A 17,366-nucleotide genomic window follows, 5' to 3' on the forward strand; every position below is an offset into this window, starting at 1 on the left:
TTTTAGAATGTAGCTAAAAATAAAAGCTTAAAATTTGAAATAAGTAACACACGCACACACACACACACACACACACACACACACACACACGGCTTTTACCATATACGGTGGCCTTACTCTTCAGCCTTTGAAAAGGCCAAACGAAGAGATGGCCAACAACCAGAATAGCCCTTCAGACAACTGCAAAGGAAGGGAAAGCTGGAAGGCTTAGTGAATGGCAGGCAATTGCCAGGCTCGCTCGTCGGGGATGAATGCCCATCGAGGGATGAGTTGCCATAGCACTTGGGAAACACAGGCACATGCATCTGCCACAGCCACCCTCTAGGGAGGGTGCTTTGCCCTCTGGCCTCAGCACTGAGAAAGCAACAGAGGCTGCAATTTAACTTAAAGGAAGGAGCCAGTGCAGGGGCATGACTGAAAATTTAATTAAGACCCTCGGCAGCATGAAATTGGTAAGAGAGATGAAGAGCAGGCTCCAGGGCAGGAAAGGAGGCAGGGTGACCTGGAGAAGACGTGAATGAGAGCAGCCCAGGTCAACCCGGAAGCCAGCAGGCTTGTGTGTGATGGGGGAGGGGCGACTACCGTATTACCAGGCCCTGCTGGGAATGTATCTGTGGAAAAAGACTTCAGGTCATACAAATGCCACACTTGGGGGTGTTGAGCAGAAGCTACCTTTCCTGGGGTTCTATGGCTTCCAAAGTTGAGGCAGAGGTACTCGTGGATCCTGGCTAAAGCGTCTACTTTTCTGACATGAACAGGTTAAGATTAGGAAAGCAAGTTTAAGACATGAGGTGGTGCAGACAAGAGAGAGCAGAGCCGGAGCTGAGGAGCCACATTGCAGGCCTCGTCTCTGCCCACAGATGCTCTGGGAGAACACCAGTGGGCTTGGAGTGCAGCTTCACTGGCTCTCCATGGTGGTGGGCTAGCTCCGCCTTCTGCTGACCACTCAGTGGCAGAGCCCATGTTTGGTATGCATGAGGCCCTGGAGTTTCATCCCAGCACCAAACGAACAAATAAGTTTATCAGGCAGAATCCGCAGGGCACCTCCCAGTTATGGAGTGGAAGGCATGGGACAGCAGAGAACAGCTCTTGAAATGTCACGCTGAAACTGCCCTCCCTTTCCCAAAGGTAGCGTCCAGCAGACTATGAGATCCACTCGCAAGCCTCAGCACAGTGTCTTTCTTTTCAGCCTCAGGCATGAACCCTGCAGGTTGTGTTCTGAAAAGGTCCTGCTTTCTGGGTGGCATGGCTTGTAGTCTGCTCATGCTTGCCCAGAAAGGCTTCCTGCCCAGGTAGGGTACTGGGCACTGAAGGTGAGCCAACTACTCCACATCCGCTGGGCTGGCACCCATCAGCCTGGCCTCTGTGCCCACCAGAGAGCTAGCTCAGTGTAATTTGTAGACAGAAAAACAAGGCGCCAAGAAGCTTCGAGACTGGGCCAGGGAAGGCCACACACAGCAGGGTTGAGACGGACCCACGCCTGTCTGACCCAAAGTCCATCCCTTCCTTTTGTCCTGCATGATAGTGTCTGGTCAGCAGCCTCACATCTAAGTCAGGCAGTGCCATGGGTTCATCTCCTCCCGGCAGTGCCCCCTGAACAGAACATTCTCCATGTCTTAAGGAAAAGCCCCTCTGAAACTTCAGCTGTCGGAGTTGTGTTGGTGGAAGGAGGAGGTGACCCCAGCTTCCCCTCCATCAGAGGATTGGAGCAGGACTACAAGTTCATTTCCAAATCACTCACCTGGTGAGGCACAAGCCCCAGAGAGGTGGGAGGTTCGTTCATGCGGTCATCACTGCTGCTGGCGATGGCATAGCCCCTGCAAGAGGGAAGCAGGGGTGTCTCAGCTCATGTGTGCTCACAGAGAATACATGAGAGAACATCAGGGGCACTGGAAAGAGTTAGAACCAAACGCCCCTTTGCTGTGCTTCATAAGCTAGTGGGAAACTCATTCCATGGCAGGGAGGGAAAGGCAGTCTTTAAAACAATGGGCCCCATAGAGTAGGAAAGATGAGAGCAAGCTTGTCGCATCTCTAGCCAAGCAGCTTAACCATCAGCTGTGAAATGGAAGAGGATGCATGATACAACAGGGGCATGCAAGATAAATTTGCCAAGTGCAAGACTTGCCTTCCTCCTTCCCTCCCTCCTTTCTTTCCTTCCTTCCCTCTCTTCCTTCTTTCTTCCCCTCCCTCTCTCCTTTCCTCTACTCCTCCTTTCTTTCCTTCCTTCTTCTTTCCCTCTCTCCCTTCTTCTCTTTCCTTCCCTCCCTCCCTCCTTTCTTTCTTTTCTTCCTCCCTGTTGTCTTCCCTCCCTTCTTCTCTCCTCCCTTTCTCTCTTTCCTCCCTCTCCTCTCCACTCCTTCCTTTCACAGGCTCTCACTACACTGTGAAGGCCGGCCTTAAGGCCTTAACTCCCCCTTTATGCTCATGCCCCCTTTATGCCTTGTCTACTAGCCACTGGGGCCCTCTGAGTCACGTGACAGAGTACTGCTGTGGCTTTCTGCGTTGTCTTTCTTGGAATTCGATTCGGATGGAGTAAAGGTGTTTTCTGACTCCATCTTCTCCACCGCACTACAGTGGCACACCCTGCACAGATTCCAGAGTCGCAGCCTGGCTGCACTCACTAGCCGCCTGAGTCTTAGACACCAAGCCTAGCTCCGCCATCGGAACAGGACTAAGAAGCAAGGTGAGACGGCATGAACTTGTAATGCTGGCAACAGGCAGACTGAGGACCACCCTGAGTGGGAGGGGCAATATGGGTTCAAAGCAAGCCCAGGATCCACAATGAGACTCTGTCCAAATCACAACTACTACTTTCCTCTCGTAGGTTCAACAGGGGATTGGAGCAGTCGGCAGTTACAACTCTCTTGGGGCAGGGCCTTGCACAAATGTTTGAGAGTGAACTGCTGCATCTGTAGTTCAGCACGGGCACCTGTTTGCCCTCAGGCCAAAATCACAGCTTCAGTGGAGAATGAGAGCTGTGTGAGACGAGATCATATGGGAAGTCTAGACCTGAAATGTAACAGTGATATGAAAAACCTTGATGGTTTTAACCTTTGCCGGGCACACAGGCAGGTGAGCCAACCGAAAATAACGGGCTGAAGCAAGAGAAGACAGAAAATAAGGACACAGGGGGACTAGACAGAGTACAGTTTTAGAAAGAACATGCCGATGGGAGAATGGGAAAGTGTGGTGTTCTAGGGGACAGGGCAGAAAATTTACACCGCAGACAGAACTCACATGCTGGAGATGCCAGAAGCTGCAGAAGCCTGAGCCAAAATGAGCTGTAGCGGGGAGATTGCCCCAAAGTCACTGGGGTAAGGCCACAGAGAGAGGCACACCACTCACAGGGGATGGTAAAAAAGATGAGAGATGACTCACAGGCCCTGAGAGATAAGAACTGGCACTGGGTCACCATGGCAGAGGACCTGCCTAGCGTGTATCCAATAATGATGGGGGGGGAGGAAGAGGAGAAGGCGGGGAAAAAGAGGGAAGGGAGAAGAAGGAGAAAAAGGAGAGAGAGAGAAGATGCTAGTCTAAAATTCCATCAAAATGAGAAACCTCCTTAATCACAAAGACAGTTTCAAACAAACAAATACTGAAAAGGTTAAGGTAATTCTACAGGCAGAAGAAAATGCCTTGGAGCCACAAGTTTGGAGATACAGGAAGAATTAAAACATGATAACAAAAACTAAATAAATACTAGGTAACAATATCTTCTAAGGCTTAAATATGTAAAGAATTTTCAAAACTAAATGTGAAGACACTGCTGGTCATCTAGCCAGCATGCAGCCTCCTCTTCCACCTCTTACAGCTTGACTCAGAGGTGCAACAGGCCCCGCTGACAAAGCTAGACTTCTTAGCACTCCTTCCTAGGGAAATCAAAGGATGCATTTTCTGGAAAGGGTCTTTAAGGGACAGCTCACACTTCTGCATCACCAAGGCAGCTGTTGGAAAAAAAAAAAAAAAAAAAAAAAAAAAAGGACTCAAGGAGACAGTAGCTTACCCATTGTCCAAGGCTGCCATGACAGTAAAGCACTGGCTGTGTCACTGTTAGGAGCACAGAAAACAGTGGTCTTGGGACTACTCGATACTCAACCAAAACAGCACATAGCGGTATTGAGGGTGTGAGTTGATGTGAGCCTGATGGGCTCTGCAGAGTGGAGCAGCTGCACTTAGAAAAGTCCAAGCTAAGATCTGCAAGGGCATGCTGAGGTCAAGACAGCCAACGGCCCTGGATTGAAAACTGCAACAAGTAGGTAAGATCTATACTCAGGACCAACAGGGAAAGGCACCAGGACTGCCCTGGGAAGACAGGGAAAGGCACCAGGACTGCCCTGGGAAGACAGGGAAAGGCTGGACTGTGCACTCATCCTTCCCAGGGTGTCCCTAGGAAATGAATGTGCCAGAGAAGCCAGGCTGGAACTGGGGACAGGCATGGGCTTTGTGGGGAGGGTAAGTTCTAGAGAAGCAGCAAGACAGGTGCTGAGGTTGAACAGGAGATGGGACACACACACCAATCAGATCCCAAAAGTAACAAATGTCTATTTGTGATGTTCATTCCTGGCAGCAGGAGGTGAAAGAGAAAGTGATTTCCCTCATGCTACTTGTGATCTTTCGTAAGGATTCTGTCCATTCTGTAGCTAAAAGGTGGTGTTGTTTTACGTAACAGTCATCTGAAAAATGCTTCCTGGAGAACAGTAACAAAGGGGCCCTACTGCTCAGCTGAGCTATCACCAACTGATGGATTCTGGGAAGGAGGAAGGCACAGTATGGAGCTGTGTACCCACTGCTGAGCCCAAAACCCATGTAACACAGCTGGCCCCAGACAAACTCAGTGGAACACAAAACAAAACAAAAAGCCGTGTATATGAGAGAGATATTTACAGGGTAGAAAGGGGAGACGGGCAGTGTGAAGGGAGAGCAGTCAGCACTATAATCATGCTATAAACATGTATGACATCATCTAAGAACAAATCTAGTAATTTAAAAAAAACCCAGAAAATTGATGAAAGGAGTCCCTTTGTCTCCAATCCGATGGCTTTTAGTTTGCTATTAAAGCAAAGGCTTATTTGCCTGTGAGCAGACACGGTCACACAGATGTGATAACGGAGAGCAGGGCAGCATCTGTGTTCACAGGTGAGGGAGGCTGAGTGGCACAGGCTGAGCCTCTGGACCCACCCTGGACTGTGGACTTTGAACTTTATTTGGCCAAGGCCTTGGACACAGAACTCGGTCATAGGCATCTGATACAATTCCTAAGGCCAGTGACACATTATACGGTATTCACATTACATACATAGTATACACAGCATACACATTATACACATGGTATATACAGTATACACATTATACAGTATATACAGTTACAATATCCAGTGCTAAGAAAACCACAATAGACCAACAGAAGAGAAGCGTGAAAGAAAGATGCCCTTACCAAAGTCTTCCTTATCAGTTGTCCGAAAACTCAAAATAATTCAAGAACGGAAGAGGGCACACCCCAGAAACCACAGGCTGAGTACTTGGGTGAAAGAATTGGACTAGATTGCTTTTCTCAGTCTTGTTTTGAGGTCAGAAAAGCCAAGAGGCCGAGGGAGGCTGAAAGAGCTGAGGGAGACAGTGCCCAGCGATTACTGACAAGCGCTTAGTTCAACCCTCATCTCTGGGTTCCAGACTCACCCCTCAGGATGCTGTAGGACAGACACCATCAGCTCCACAGCCAGGGCACCTGCAATCACGGCCAGGCCTGGGCGGCTCACTGTGCATTGCTGGTCCAGCGTCCGGTCTCTGGTGGACTAAAGAGAAACAACCACTGATATGTAGAGACTATTCTAGTCTAGGGAGCCCTAGGTGAACCTGAAACTCCATGGTAAAGATGAAAATTCCATCGGACTGGTGTAGCTGACAAAGGCCAGGCAGCCTCGCCCCATCGTGTCTTGGGAGGGTCATAATAAAGCAGAGTATGCAATTAATTGAGGCAATATGCTGACAGGATGCGCACTGTTAAGAGACAGAGATGGAGACATTAGCCATCAGCAGCATTGCCTCATGGTGGCTCTGCACCCAGTGCTCCTGTAGATGGGGGCTGAGTCACAGGGAGGAACAATCATGAGCGGCTGGTGACCCTGTCCTGCCATTGTCCCTGAGGTAATGGCTCAGAGTGAGAAGGAGCCACAATCTCTACCCCGCTGCCCTCTGTTCCTGCACATCCTTCATCACCTTGGCTGTAGTCTGAGGACTTAACTGCAAAACTGCAAGCATTTGTCATGACCTGGCTCCACGCACAAGCTGTCACTGGGTCAACTCCACAGAATCGAACCTTCTAAATGGGGGCAAATCCTGGTGTCATTTGATGCTACAAACATTTCATGGAATGAAAACCAAGGCTGTCCTGCTTGAGCCTCAACCCTGCTTTGATGGTAATAGTTCAAGCTGCACGTTCTAGTACTTGATGAAGATCATTAAGCCTCCTTCCTCACACAAGAGAAGATGACAGCTTTCTTCTGTGTGGGGGAAGGAAAAGTCAGTTGTTGCAGAGAGCAGACTGGGTTTTGTAATAGCAGCAGGGGAGACAGGGCAATTCAGAGAACATGTCTGCTGCGGACTCCTGAGGAATGACTGCTCCAGCAGAACTCAATAGGCCTTTTAGCGAGCTCACTGTGCCTCACTTGGCCCAGCTGGAGAGGCTCCTGGCCGCCTCACATTCGAGCATCCCCAGGACAGGTGAGCTTCCTCACCTAGACAGTCAGATTAAATACATGAGGAATGGCTGAGCGCTCGATTTCAGACAAACAACAAATACATTTTTTAAATTCTATGCAGCTCTTGAATACTGTAAGAGGCATACTTTACATACTTAAAAAACCAAACCAAATCAAAAGAACACTTGCTGTTTACCTGAAAAGCAAAGTTTCCTGACTGTGTGACCGGCCTGTGTCCTGCCCTGTTCTACAGTCACAGGGAACAAGAGGCCTTCTGGATCACTTGAGGAGACAGCAGAAGGGCTGGACCAGCAGCTGGGGCTTTAGTCTCTCATATGTGGAGCTCTTTCTCTAAGGAACCGGGCCATGCAAAAGCTTCTTTACTCGGCTACTGTCACATGGCTGTGGCCACATTCATGCAGTGACTGTGCTCGGCCATTCAGGAAAGGACCATTCATGGCTCATAGTGGGATGATGCCACCCCCACCCCTCAACTAGAGAATGCTCTTTATTAGACAATCTTTAATCAGCCCTGGGGAGATCCTGCCCCAGCACGTGGATGTTGAGCAGAGCTGTTTGTAACCATGGAACTCAACTTACATCTCCCGGAGCTACCACGTCATTGCAGAAATAGCAGCCAAGCTTGTATCCAGGGATGTTAGCAAAAAGTGAGGAGCCCAGGTCAGCAGGTGCCACAAGGTGGCTTGGGCACAGGTCTCCAGCTCCCTGCTGCTTGGGTTTCTTCAAGCCGTGTCTCATGACAACAAAGGTGTCAAATCCCAAGGCAGCGTTGATGACCAGCTATTCACATAGAAGGAATAAAAGGGTGTCAGGACAGACAGACTTCAAGTCAAGGCTAAGCTCATATGCGCCTACCTTTATACTGCTCTCTTTTTCATGTGAGTGTAACTAGACTTCTATAGCCAACTGAAACCTGCAAGAGACCTGATGCCAATACAAACCATCTCATTTAAAACCCCCTACAAGCATTGCCTTTTATAGACAAGGATATAGACAAGGATACAGAAGGTCAGAGTTCCACCTCTGCCCCAAGGTCATGCAGTGCCAGGAGAAAGGCGTGGAGAGCAGCTGGTGGGTCCCTGCACCACTCTGCCCTTTCCTCTTAGTTCTCGGAAAGTTTTACTGAAACGTGATTTGTAAACCACGACATGCCCACCATGTGGGTTTTAAGAGAAGCTTTCTTCATTTGTATTGTAAGAACTCCTCTTGGTTGTGATTTTAGTCATTCTCCATAATTTTTGGTCACATACGAAGTTTGAAATAATCAAGAAATGGCACGCTGGAGAAAAAATAAAACCACCCCTGACAGAGTTCTGGGGGTTCCAGAAACTGCTGGGGCACTGCCTCTTGCATCTCCTCTCCCCTCCCTTCTTCTCCTTTGTCTCACACACAATAGACAGACAGACAAATGATAGGTGGCAACGACTGGCGGACAGATGAGGGGCGGACTGTGGTAGAGGCAGACATGCATGCTTTTATATAGAGCTGTAACATTTAAGATTCATATACTCCTATATTATAATATGACATTTTCTTATTACCATTCTTTGAAAATCTCCCTGAGAGCGACTGCATACTTAGTAAAGCATCCTACAGCACAAGCCCTTGACCTTCATATGTACCAAGAGTAGTACCTGCAAGGATTGCTAAAAAAAATAGTAAAACACACTCATAAGGCCACAGAGGTCACCCTCCCTCCTGGGGGAGGGCAGGCTACAATTACAAGGCCATAGAGATCACCCTTCCTCCTGGGGGAGGGCAGGCTTTGGTCACTTCTCTCTTGGGTGGCTCACTAAGCTCTAGACACACTCCACCTTTCGCTTGCTGGCTGCAATGACAGCAGGAAGCCACCGGCTCTCTCTGGTGTCCATTAGCAGGAAGATGACATCATGGCTCTCGATGAGCTGCTCCAGCTGCTCCACATCTCTGCGGGCCTGCTCCAGCGTGACGTCAGAGAAATTCACAGGATGTCCTGGCATGGGGATGCTCATGTTGAACCCGTGGGCATTCTAGGGAGGCAATGATCGTACTTACACCACTTACAACCAGGAATTTTCGGGGCCCAGTGCTACTGCTCTTTCACATATCTGGGCCTGTGCTCTCCACCTTCTCCACTTCCTTGAGTCATTTGTATGTGTCTGTGTGTATACATATTCATGTGTCTGTCTGTGTATATTTATATGTGTGTGTGTGTGTTGCTGAGAATAAAGCTCAGAGCCACAGGTGTAACACAGCCAGGGATGTTCACTTTCCGCAGAAAGCAAAGTGTGCCAGGATCACAAACTGCATCTCAATCTTCTGCATCCCACTGGCCACAGGCAAGTGTGGTAACATTGGCTTTCCCAGAGTTGTCAAAACACTAACTGGAAAGATGATCGCAGCGGGTGGGCAGCAAATCAGCAAAAGCTCAGGAACTGTGGCAGAGCTTAGATTCAAACAGCATCTGCATGGGCCCACGGTTGATCCGCAGTCCTCTCCAGGGACAGACTGTGCTCCCAGGTGACATGCCTGTCCAACCCAGGGGAGAAGGGCAGATTTGTGCCGCCTTCCACAGAACCTGGCAGGCTTCGCACTGGGAAGACAGAGCGTGGGCTTGGCACTGTGACTCGCTTGAGCAATGGGAAGAGGAGGTGGTATGCTGTGCTGAGGCCAACACTAGACTCTCTAGCCTTTTATTCTCCCTCAGAACTGCAGGACCAGGAGACCATGGCTCCTCAAGCCTCCATTTTGAAATAATCACATATAGAGCGGATTGGAAGCTGAGTCCAGCCTTGCCTAGCAGTTAACACAGCCAACCTGGATTCCTGTGGTATAGACTTACAGCTGGATGCCACTATGCCACACTGTGCCAGCAGACACCTAACTAATGTCTCAATGGTGGGGCTGTGTCTAGCCAACGCATAGCTGGGAGCACAGTGGCTACTCAGTCAATGCTACGGAATTCCACTCAAAACTGATGCTCTTGCGGGCACTTGTGAAATAAAGCCATCAGTAACAGGAGGCTTTGGGAACAGACAAATCAATATTGAGAGGCTAAAGGAGGAAACTTCTAGAAGGCAGGTATTTCATGGCTGGGGCTGGGGGTGTCGCTTCTACCACTTTAAGTACAAACAGAAGCCTCAAAAGTTGCTAATGTGTCTCCTGTCAGGTAAAATGATTGTGTATTCTACAGGTATACTCTTTTGACTTAAAACACATCTCAAAACTTACTTTTTCATTCAAGTGAGTTGAGGGTGCTGGCTAGATTTTGACAGTTTGAACCTCAACTGAATTGCCTCCATCAGGCAAGCCTGTTAGCAGTCACTAGGCCATTTTCTTGGCTGATGACTGATGCTGGAGGCCCATCAGCTGTGGATCCTGCTACCCGGGGTAGGTGGTTCTAGAGTGTATAAGAAAGCAGGCTAAGCAAGCCATGGAGAGTGTCCCTCCCATGATTCCTGCTTCTGCCCCTGCTTGAGTTCCTGACTTCTCCCATTGATGGACTGTGATCAGGATGTGTGAGCCACATAAACCCTTTCTTTCCCAGATGGCTTTGGTCAGTGTTTTGTCATAGCAAAAGAAAGCAAACTAGAGTTGGGCATGGTGGAGCACTCAGGAGGCAGAGTCAGGTGGATCTCTGTGAGTTCAAGGCCAGCCTGGTCTACAGAATGAGTTCCAGAACAGCCAGGGCTACACAGAGAAATCCTGTCTCAACCCTGCCTCCCAAACAACAACAACAACAAAAAAAAAGAAAGCAAAGTAGGAGAGTGAGTGACCAGGCTTTCATTGGGTATTTCTAAATACCCAATGTTGTATAAACAGTGTGACTCAAAAATAGTAGGAGACACAGCAAAGAAGTCAGCTTCCAAGCAGTCTTTCTTCTACACAGACCTAAGGCTAGCACAGTGTCATGAGTGGTGCTAAGCAGCCAGCATGTGGTCTTACCAGACTAAACTAATACCCTACATCTTCACCACCAGAAATCCCTTGACAGCCAGGCAGGGTGAAAACAGAGCTCCAAAAGACACTTCTTCCTTTATTTCTACTGCATGAGAGGCATCTACTAGCTGTGCAGAGGTGGGATGGCAGCCAGGGCTTCATGCTTGCTGGGCAAACACTTTACCACTGGGCTACAGCTTGACTCCAGTTGTATTTTAGTTTTCTTTGTTTTGTTTTGCATGCACACGCATGTATGTTGACATGGGTGTGGAACTACTATGCTTAAGTATGGATGCATGTGCATGCAAGTGCACAGGCACCATGGTGTGTATGTGGAAGTCAGAGGACAACCTCAGATGGCCGTCCTCACCTTCCACCTCGCTTGAGCAGGGTCTTTTGGTTGTGGTTTGCTGCTGCATGTGTTAATATTAGTTGGCTGTCCAGTTTCTGGGGACTCTCCTGTCTCTGCCTCCTTTCTTACCATGGGAGCACCAGGATTACACACACATACTTCTATGCCTGGCTTTATGTGGGTTTTGAGGATTCAAACACAAGTCTTCATGTTTACATAAAATATTACATGCTTTATCCAATGATCCCTCTCCTCAGCATCTTTGTAGAGTTTTTATAAAGCCATCACTGAGGTGAGGCAGTCATATGATGCCTGTCTGGTAGGAAATAACACATGTCTGAGCCTCATTCCCCAGGATCCCCAGGACTTAAACATTTAGAGTTTACAGGAAGAATAACATGACTCTCCCTCCCCCCCAAAATCATCAACGTACCACTCCGGGAAATATTTTCTGGAGCCGCTCTGCTGCAGCCAGGGCCTTGGGCTTGCCACCCCCAAGACAATCTTCAAATTCATACAGAGGCTGCCTCACTGGGTTGGAGTAGGAGATCTTGGCATTGTCCACAAATGTGACATGTCTGACGCCCCAGCCCTGCATGGAAAGAGGATACCATGGTACACTCCTGAGGAGCATGTCCCAGTACACATTTCTAGAAGTCTCTAGAAATGGTTTTGCTTCTGAGCAGCTGGGGACCTTAAAATACAGGAAACAGCAGAAAGTGAATCGTGCAAATTCAGTTTTTGATCATTAGAATGCCAGCTTCATTTGAAAAGACAAAACAATTACATGCCAGGGCCTAGATTCCCACAGTCAATCAGATCAGGAGCTATCGGAGCAGTCCTCACTCACAGTGTGTTATTTTTGACAGTGCCACCAGGGTGACATCGCAAGTGAGTGCTAGAACTCAACTGTGTAGTTTCAGGGTTAGTGAGCACCCAGGTGTTTCTGGCTTCTCTTATGAGTAACTAAGAATAAATATCAACTCCTCTGGAAACTCATTTTAGATCTCAGTTAACTCCCGAAAATGACCAGCAAGCTATCTCCATGTGGAACAATAAAGAGAATCCTCAGAGTATTTCTCCACGCTGGAGAAACCCTGCTTCCAACCCACCTCACAAGACGGGTCTGTGTTTTCTTGATGCCATGGGCATTTTCATAGATAAGAACATTTCTGGAAAGCTTGTTATTAAAAATTTCTTTATTTTATGCATAGTATTCAAGTGTGTAAGTACAGACATGCAATGCCCAAGGAGGCCAGAAGAAGGTACTGGGTCTCCCGGAGCTGGAGTTACATGCTGCTGTGAGATATCATGTAGATGCTGGAAACTGAACACAGGTTCTCTCTAAGAGTAGCCAGTGGCCCTAACCTCTCTCTACAGTCCCCATATTTCCTCAGTTTTATGGAATCACATAGCTTTAAAGTTGGACTAATAAGTTACAAAGAAAACTTTTTATAGTCTATGAGCCAGTTTTTACAAATATAAATGGACAGAGAAGTGGCAAGATCAGTGAATGGCCTCGATTTCCTTCAGTTAGGACAATTCCTGGCCTCGGCTGGTAACATCCTCATGTATGAAATGAAATCTGACTATCTGTGGGAAGGGGACTAACTGGGACTGGAGGGGCATTCTGTTTCTGTCTCTAAGGATTACAGAGATGCTGAGCACAGCAAAAAGGGATGAAGGGAGGCACAAAGGGATCTAGGAGATGGGAGACAACATGCTAGAGAACAAGAGGCACAGCTGGACAGCTGCCACGAGGCCCCCAAACTCACCATCAGTGTTCTTGCTACATTACACCCCAAGGTGCCGGCCCCCAGCAGCAGGCACTTGACGGACACGACCTTGTCCAAGTCCAAGGTGGGGACCAATCGCCAGCACATCAGCTTGAGATTCAGATCCACGGATGACTCAGCCAGCCTGGAAAACAAGGGATTGGTGTGCTGGTGAGTCACTGGAAAGAAAAAAAGAGATAAGGAAAGGACAAGACAGCTCCTAGGTATGGTGGAGGGAAAAGTTTATTGTAGAAAAAACGGAGAGCATAGGCAAAGGCAGGGACATCTGGGGAAGTCCCGAGTGGACATGACCAGATTGAGCTGGGCCAAGTGAGAAGAGAGGGGGAAGGGGAAGGAGAGCAAGACAAGAGCTGCTAACCGTGAGTGGCAGCTTGGGCCAAGAGACTGGCATACATGAGGTGGTAAGGGTGAGGGAGAGGGAAAGATGCCCCCCCCCATAGCAGATAAGAGAGCTGACTGTTGTAGGAAGCGGCTGCAGGCTGCGTTCCCAGCGCCCAGCAGCCCAGCTAGTTTTCACCCGAAATAATTACCCAGAAACTGTATTCTTTTAAACACTATCTGGCCCATTAGTTCCAGCCTCTTATTGGCTAGCTCTTACATTTTGATCTAACCCATTTCTAATATTCTGTGTAGCACCACGAGCTGGCTTACCAGGAAAGATCTTAACCTGCGTCTGTCTGGAGTGAGAGAATCATGGGCGACTGCCTGACTCGGCTTCTTTCTCCCAGCATTCTGTTCTGTCTACTCCACCCACTTAATTTTCTGTCCTATCAGGCCAAGCAGTTTTATTAATTAACCAATGAAAGCAACAGATTAGAAAGAAGTCACTCCCACATCAGCTGACACTTTCCCTTACCCACTGCAGCACTTAGGAAGGCAGGCCCTGCATCTCACTATTGATAGGTGCAGGTGAATAGGCCTGAGAGCTTGGGAGATCTGGCCCCACCCCTCATCTGCCATATGGTAGCATGGGCCAGGGAAAGATTCCCTCCTCTCTCTACCTCCATTGCCTGTGTCAAGTAGGAGAGCTGGCCCTGCCCCTCACCAGCTGCAGCACTCAGATGAGTGGCCCCTGCACCTCATCTGGGAAACACTGTAGAGCTGACCTTGTTCGTGTAGGTGTGGGAGAGCCAACCCTGGAGGCAGGAAAGCAGGAAAACTGGTCCTACCCCTTGTTCATGCCTGCAAGGGGTGAACTAGCCAGGGCATTGCTGGAGATCTCATCACAGGTGGTGAGGACAGGGAGAGCCAGCAGGCTGACCTATCCTGCAACTTCCCAGGCCCAGAATGAGGAGTTAGCACTCCAACATCCTCCCCATCTATGATCTGCTGGAGAACATGAAGGGGCTGGTCCTGTCGACCCAAAACTGCAGGATCTCCATGCCACAGGGCAACAACAGGACATCAAAGAGGCCCAATGAGGACCCATTATCAACAGTGTAGCAGAAACCAGAGGCCTCGATCCAGACCAATGATTCTTTGCAATGAACACTTGCAAGTAAAGATACACGGACTAAAGGGTAAACTGGTGACTCACTGTGAGATTTTTCTTTTTTTTTTTTCCTCTTTATTTTAATTTGGGGGAGGGTGCAAGTGCAGAAAGCTGATACGAAGGAACAGGGAGATGAAGGGGATCAAGATGCATGAAGTGGAAGACACAAAGAATAAACCAAAAGCAAGTTTTTAAAAAATGGAGAGACTAGAATAGACTATATAGGAAGGGCAGCCCAGTCCCTTGGATGGAGAGTTCAGGGTAGGGGTTGGGAGATGCCAGCCATAGGCCTTAACAGGTAGGGACTGAGGGATGCTGGGCGAACCTTGTGGTCAGGTCTGCTTTGATATGCTAATGGACACTTTCAGCCACTTGACCCAGGCTTGAGATCTACACATTCACATGTGCTCCAGTCTAACTTCTAACAGATAGACACGATCTACGGGAGGAAGTGAGATGGAAATAATTAGGCAACCAGAATCAGAGTAAAAATAAGATGAAGCTCGCGGGTAACAGAGAGGAGAAAGGTTACCACATGGAAAGCATGCTACTATCCTCTATGATGGCTGGGATGGGCTAAAGTTCCTGTAACGGCTCCTAACGGCAGAGTGAAAGGGGAAGTCAAGAGCAGTCCTGAGCTGCTGTGTGGGTTTAAAAGAATGGCTCTTCCAAGTACTGGAAACTCTCCCAGATCTAAAGGGTAGGTGGATGCTCAGCCTTGGAAGTGATGTGGCTTCCCCACAAATGCAATGTCCCTTATAAGATCCTCCAGGGATGGCAAGTGGGACAGAGGTCTACAGCCATGAACAAAGGACTAGAAAAGGATGCAGAGGCAGGTGGATCTCTGTGAGTTCCAGGGCTGCCAGGGCTGCCTAGTGAGGCTCTCTAAACAATAACAGCCATAAAAACTAGGAAAGCCAATGGCGAGGTCCAGGTGTCTGAGCGCCTGCACTGGAAACAAGAGTGGGGAAGCCTCGGGATGCCCATCACAATAATCCTCAAGACAACATAGACCAGTAGTGGCTGGCTCACTATCAGTACCAGCATCCCTGAACACACGGCATAGCATCAACCACACACCCACTGGAGACGAAGGAGCCCAGCCATGTCCCACACAACAGAGCATCAGCCACACACCCACTGGAGATAAGAGTAGCCAGTCATGTCTACCTTTTGGGGTCCATGCATCCGCTGAGGTTCACCATCCTTGGTCCCATGCCTCCTTTCTGGTTCTTCTCCCAGCCAACTGCTTTTGGACAATCTTAAGGCAAATAAGATATAAAGTTTACTAAAAGGAGAGATAAGAACAAACCTGAACTCGTGTCTTCACACCTGTGTGGCAAGCAGTCTGCAGACTGAGCCCTCTCACCCCAGCTGTCCTCTCCTTCCCCCAGCATGTCCTTTTCCCTCTCCTTTTCACTTTGCTGCCCTCTTTTTAAAAAATTTTATTTCTATTTTATGTGTATGATGTGTTTTGCCTATGTTTGCACATGTATACAGTATTTTCATAGGTTGGAAGAGGGCATCAGAGCCCCTAAAACTGAAGTTACAGACAGTTTTGAGCCACTATATGGGTACTCTCTGCAAGAGCAGTGAGTGCTCTTAACTGCTGAGCCATCTCTCCAATCCCACTGTCTTCTTTTAACTCCTTTTATAGGAGCTCCTGATCCCTATATCCAACCCCAGAGTTTCCAGTTTATCTTATTCTGGGCTACAGAGACTGAGGTGGTGGTTCTGTCACTTTGTGGCGTCATCTTTCACATCCTGCAGTCACCAAAAACCCCTCAGGTCACAAGACCTCCCACAATGCCTGCTGTTATTGTGGGACCTCTGTCCTCTCCTTTTCTCAAAGACTTGCTTCTAGTCAGAATAAAGCTTCAGCTCCTGAACAGAGAACTCAGCCTTAGGTTATGTTTCAGTATCACTTCCAAAGTCTGCTTTAAGTAAGGCTCTGGAGTGGGGGCTGGGCTGAGGCTGGGCTGGGGCTGAGGCTGGCACTGAGGCTGGGGCTGGGTTGGGGCTGGGTTGGGGCTGAGGCTGGGGCTGGGCTGAGCTGGGGCTGAGGCCGGGGCTGGGGCTGAGGCTGGGCTGAGCTGGGGCTGAGGCCGGGGCTGGGCTGAGCTGGGGCTGAGGCCGGGGCTGGGGCTGAGGCTGGGGCTGGGTTGGGGCTGGGTTGGGGCTGAGGCTGGGACTGGGGCTGAGGCTGGGGCTGGGTTGAGGCTGGGCTGAGGCTGGGGCTGAGGCTGGGGCTGGGCTGAGGTTGGACTGGGGCTGAGGCTGGGTTGGGGCTGAGGCTGGGACTGGGGCTGAGGCTGGGACTGGGGCTGAGGCTGGGCTGGGGCTGAGGCTGGGTTGGGGCTGAGGCTGGGCTGGGGCTGAGGCTGGGGCTACAGCTTGGTAGTAGAGCAATACTCAGTATGAGAAAGCTGCAATAATGCAGCTGGGTCCCATTATCAGTTACATACACACTCACTATACACTTACATACATGTAACACACGCACACCCAACTGACATGCTAATACACATGCACAGACTTTAACACAAGATACACAGTACACTCACATACACACATGCACATTCACACTCAAACTCCTTCACACCCAAACACTTACCTATACTAAGACATCCACAAATATACACTGACAAATGTCACTCTGATAGTGTACATATTATGTATACACATAGACACATGTGCTCACTCAAATATATATTCACTCTCATACTCAGATACCCACACAATCACAAATACCCTGACATATAGGTATACACACACACATTCACCTACATACACTTACAAAGATTAAACCAACACACACATGCAATACTCAAAGATACAGTCTAATACATGCCAACACACTCATATTAATGCATATATCCATACTAACAGAGAAATGTGCACTTAGTCACATATGCACTCACAAGCTTGCATACCCAGTCACATACATATGCTCACACTCTCTCAGACTGAGACAGACCTCCCTCCAACACATATTCATGTCAACTCATACAGATACATAGGCTCACAAATGCATGCTCACATACAGTCATATTCACATATATTCACACATGGTGTAAACACACACACAT

General features: G+C 48.7%; 1 protein-coding gene across 6 annotated transcripts in view; it reads right to left on the reverse strand.

Annotated features, from left to right (window-relative positions):
• Positions 1–17,366, reverse strand: part of Atg7 (autophagy related 7) — a 243,376-nt gene that overhangs the window by 164,846 nt on the left and 61,164 nt on the right. For all 6 annotated transcript variants that reach the window (XM_057760141.1, XM_057760462.1, XM_057760400.1 and 3 more), the window contains 7 exons: positions 15,448–15,538; positions 12,765–12,909; positions 11,423–11,581; positions 8,534–8,728; positions 7,299–7,499; positions 5,677–5,792; positions 1,742–1,817 (listed from right to left, as the gene is read on the reverse strand). In XM_057760141.1, the coding sequence (XP_057616124.1) occupies positions 1,742–1,817; positions 5,677–5,792; positions 7,299–7,499; positions 8,534–8,728; positions 11,423–11,581; positions 12,765–12,909; positions 15,448–15,538 (983 nt within the window). The remainder of the gene's footprint in view (positions 1–1,741; positions 1,818–5,676; positions 5,793–7,298; positions 7,500–8,533; positions 8,729–11,422; positions 11,582–12,764; positions 12,910–15,447; positions 15,539–17,366) is intronic.

Source organism: Chionomys nivalis, chromosome 1 (assembly GCF_950005125.1).
Source record: "Chionomys nivalis chromosome 1, mChiNiv1.1, whole genome shotgun sequence".
NCBI lineage: Eukaryota > Metazoa > Chordata > Mammalia > Rodentia > Cricetidae > Chionomys > Chionomys nivalis.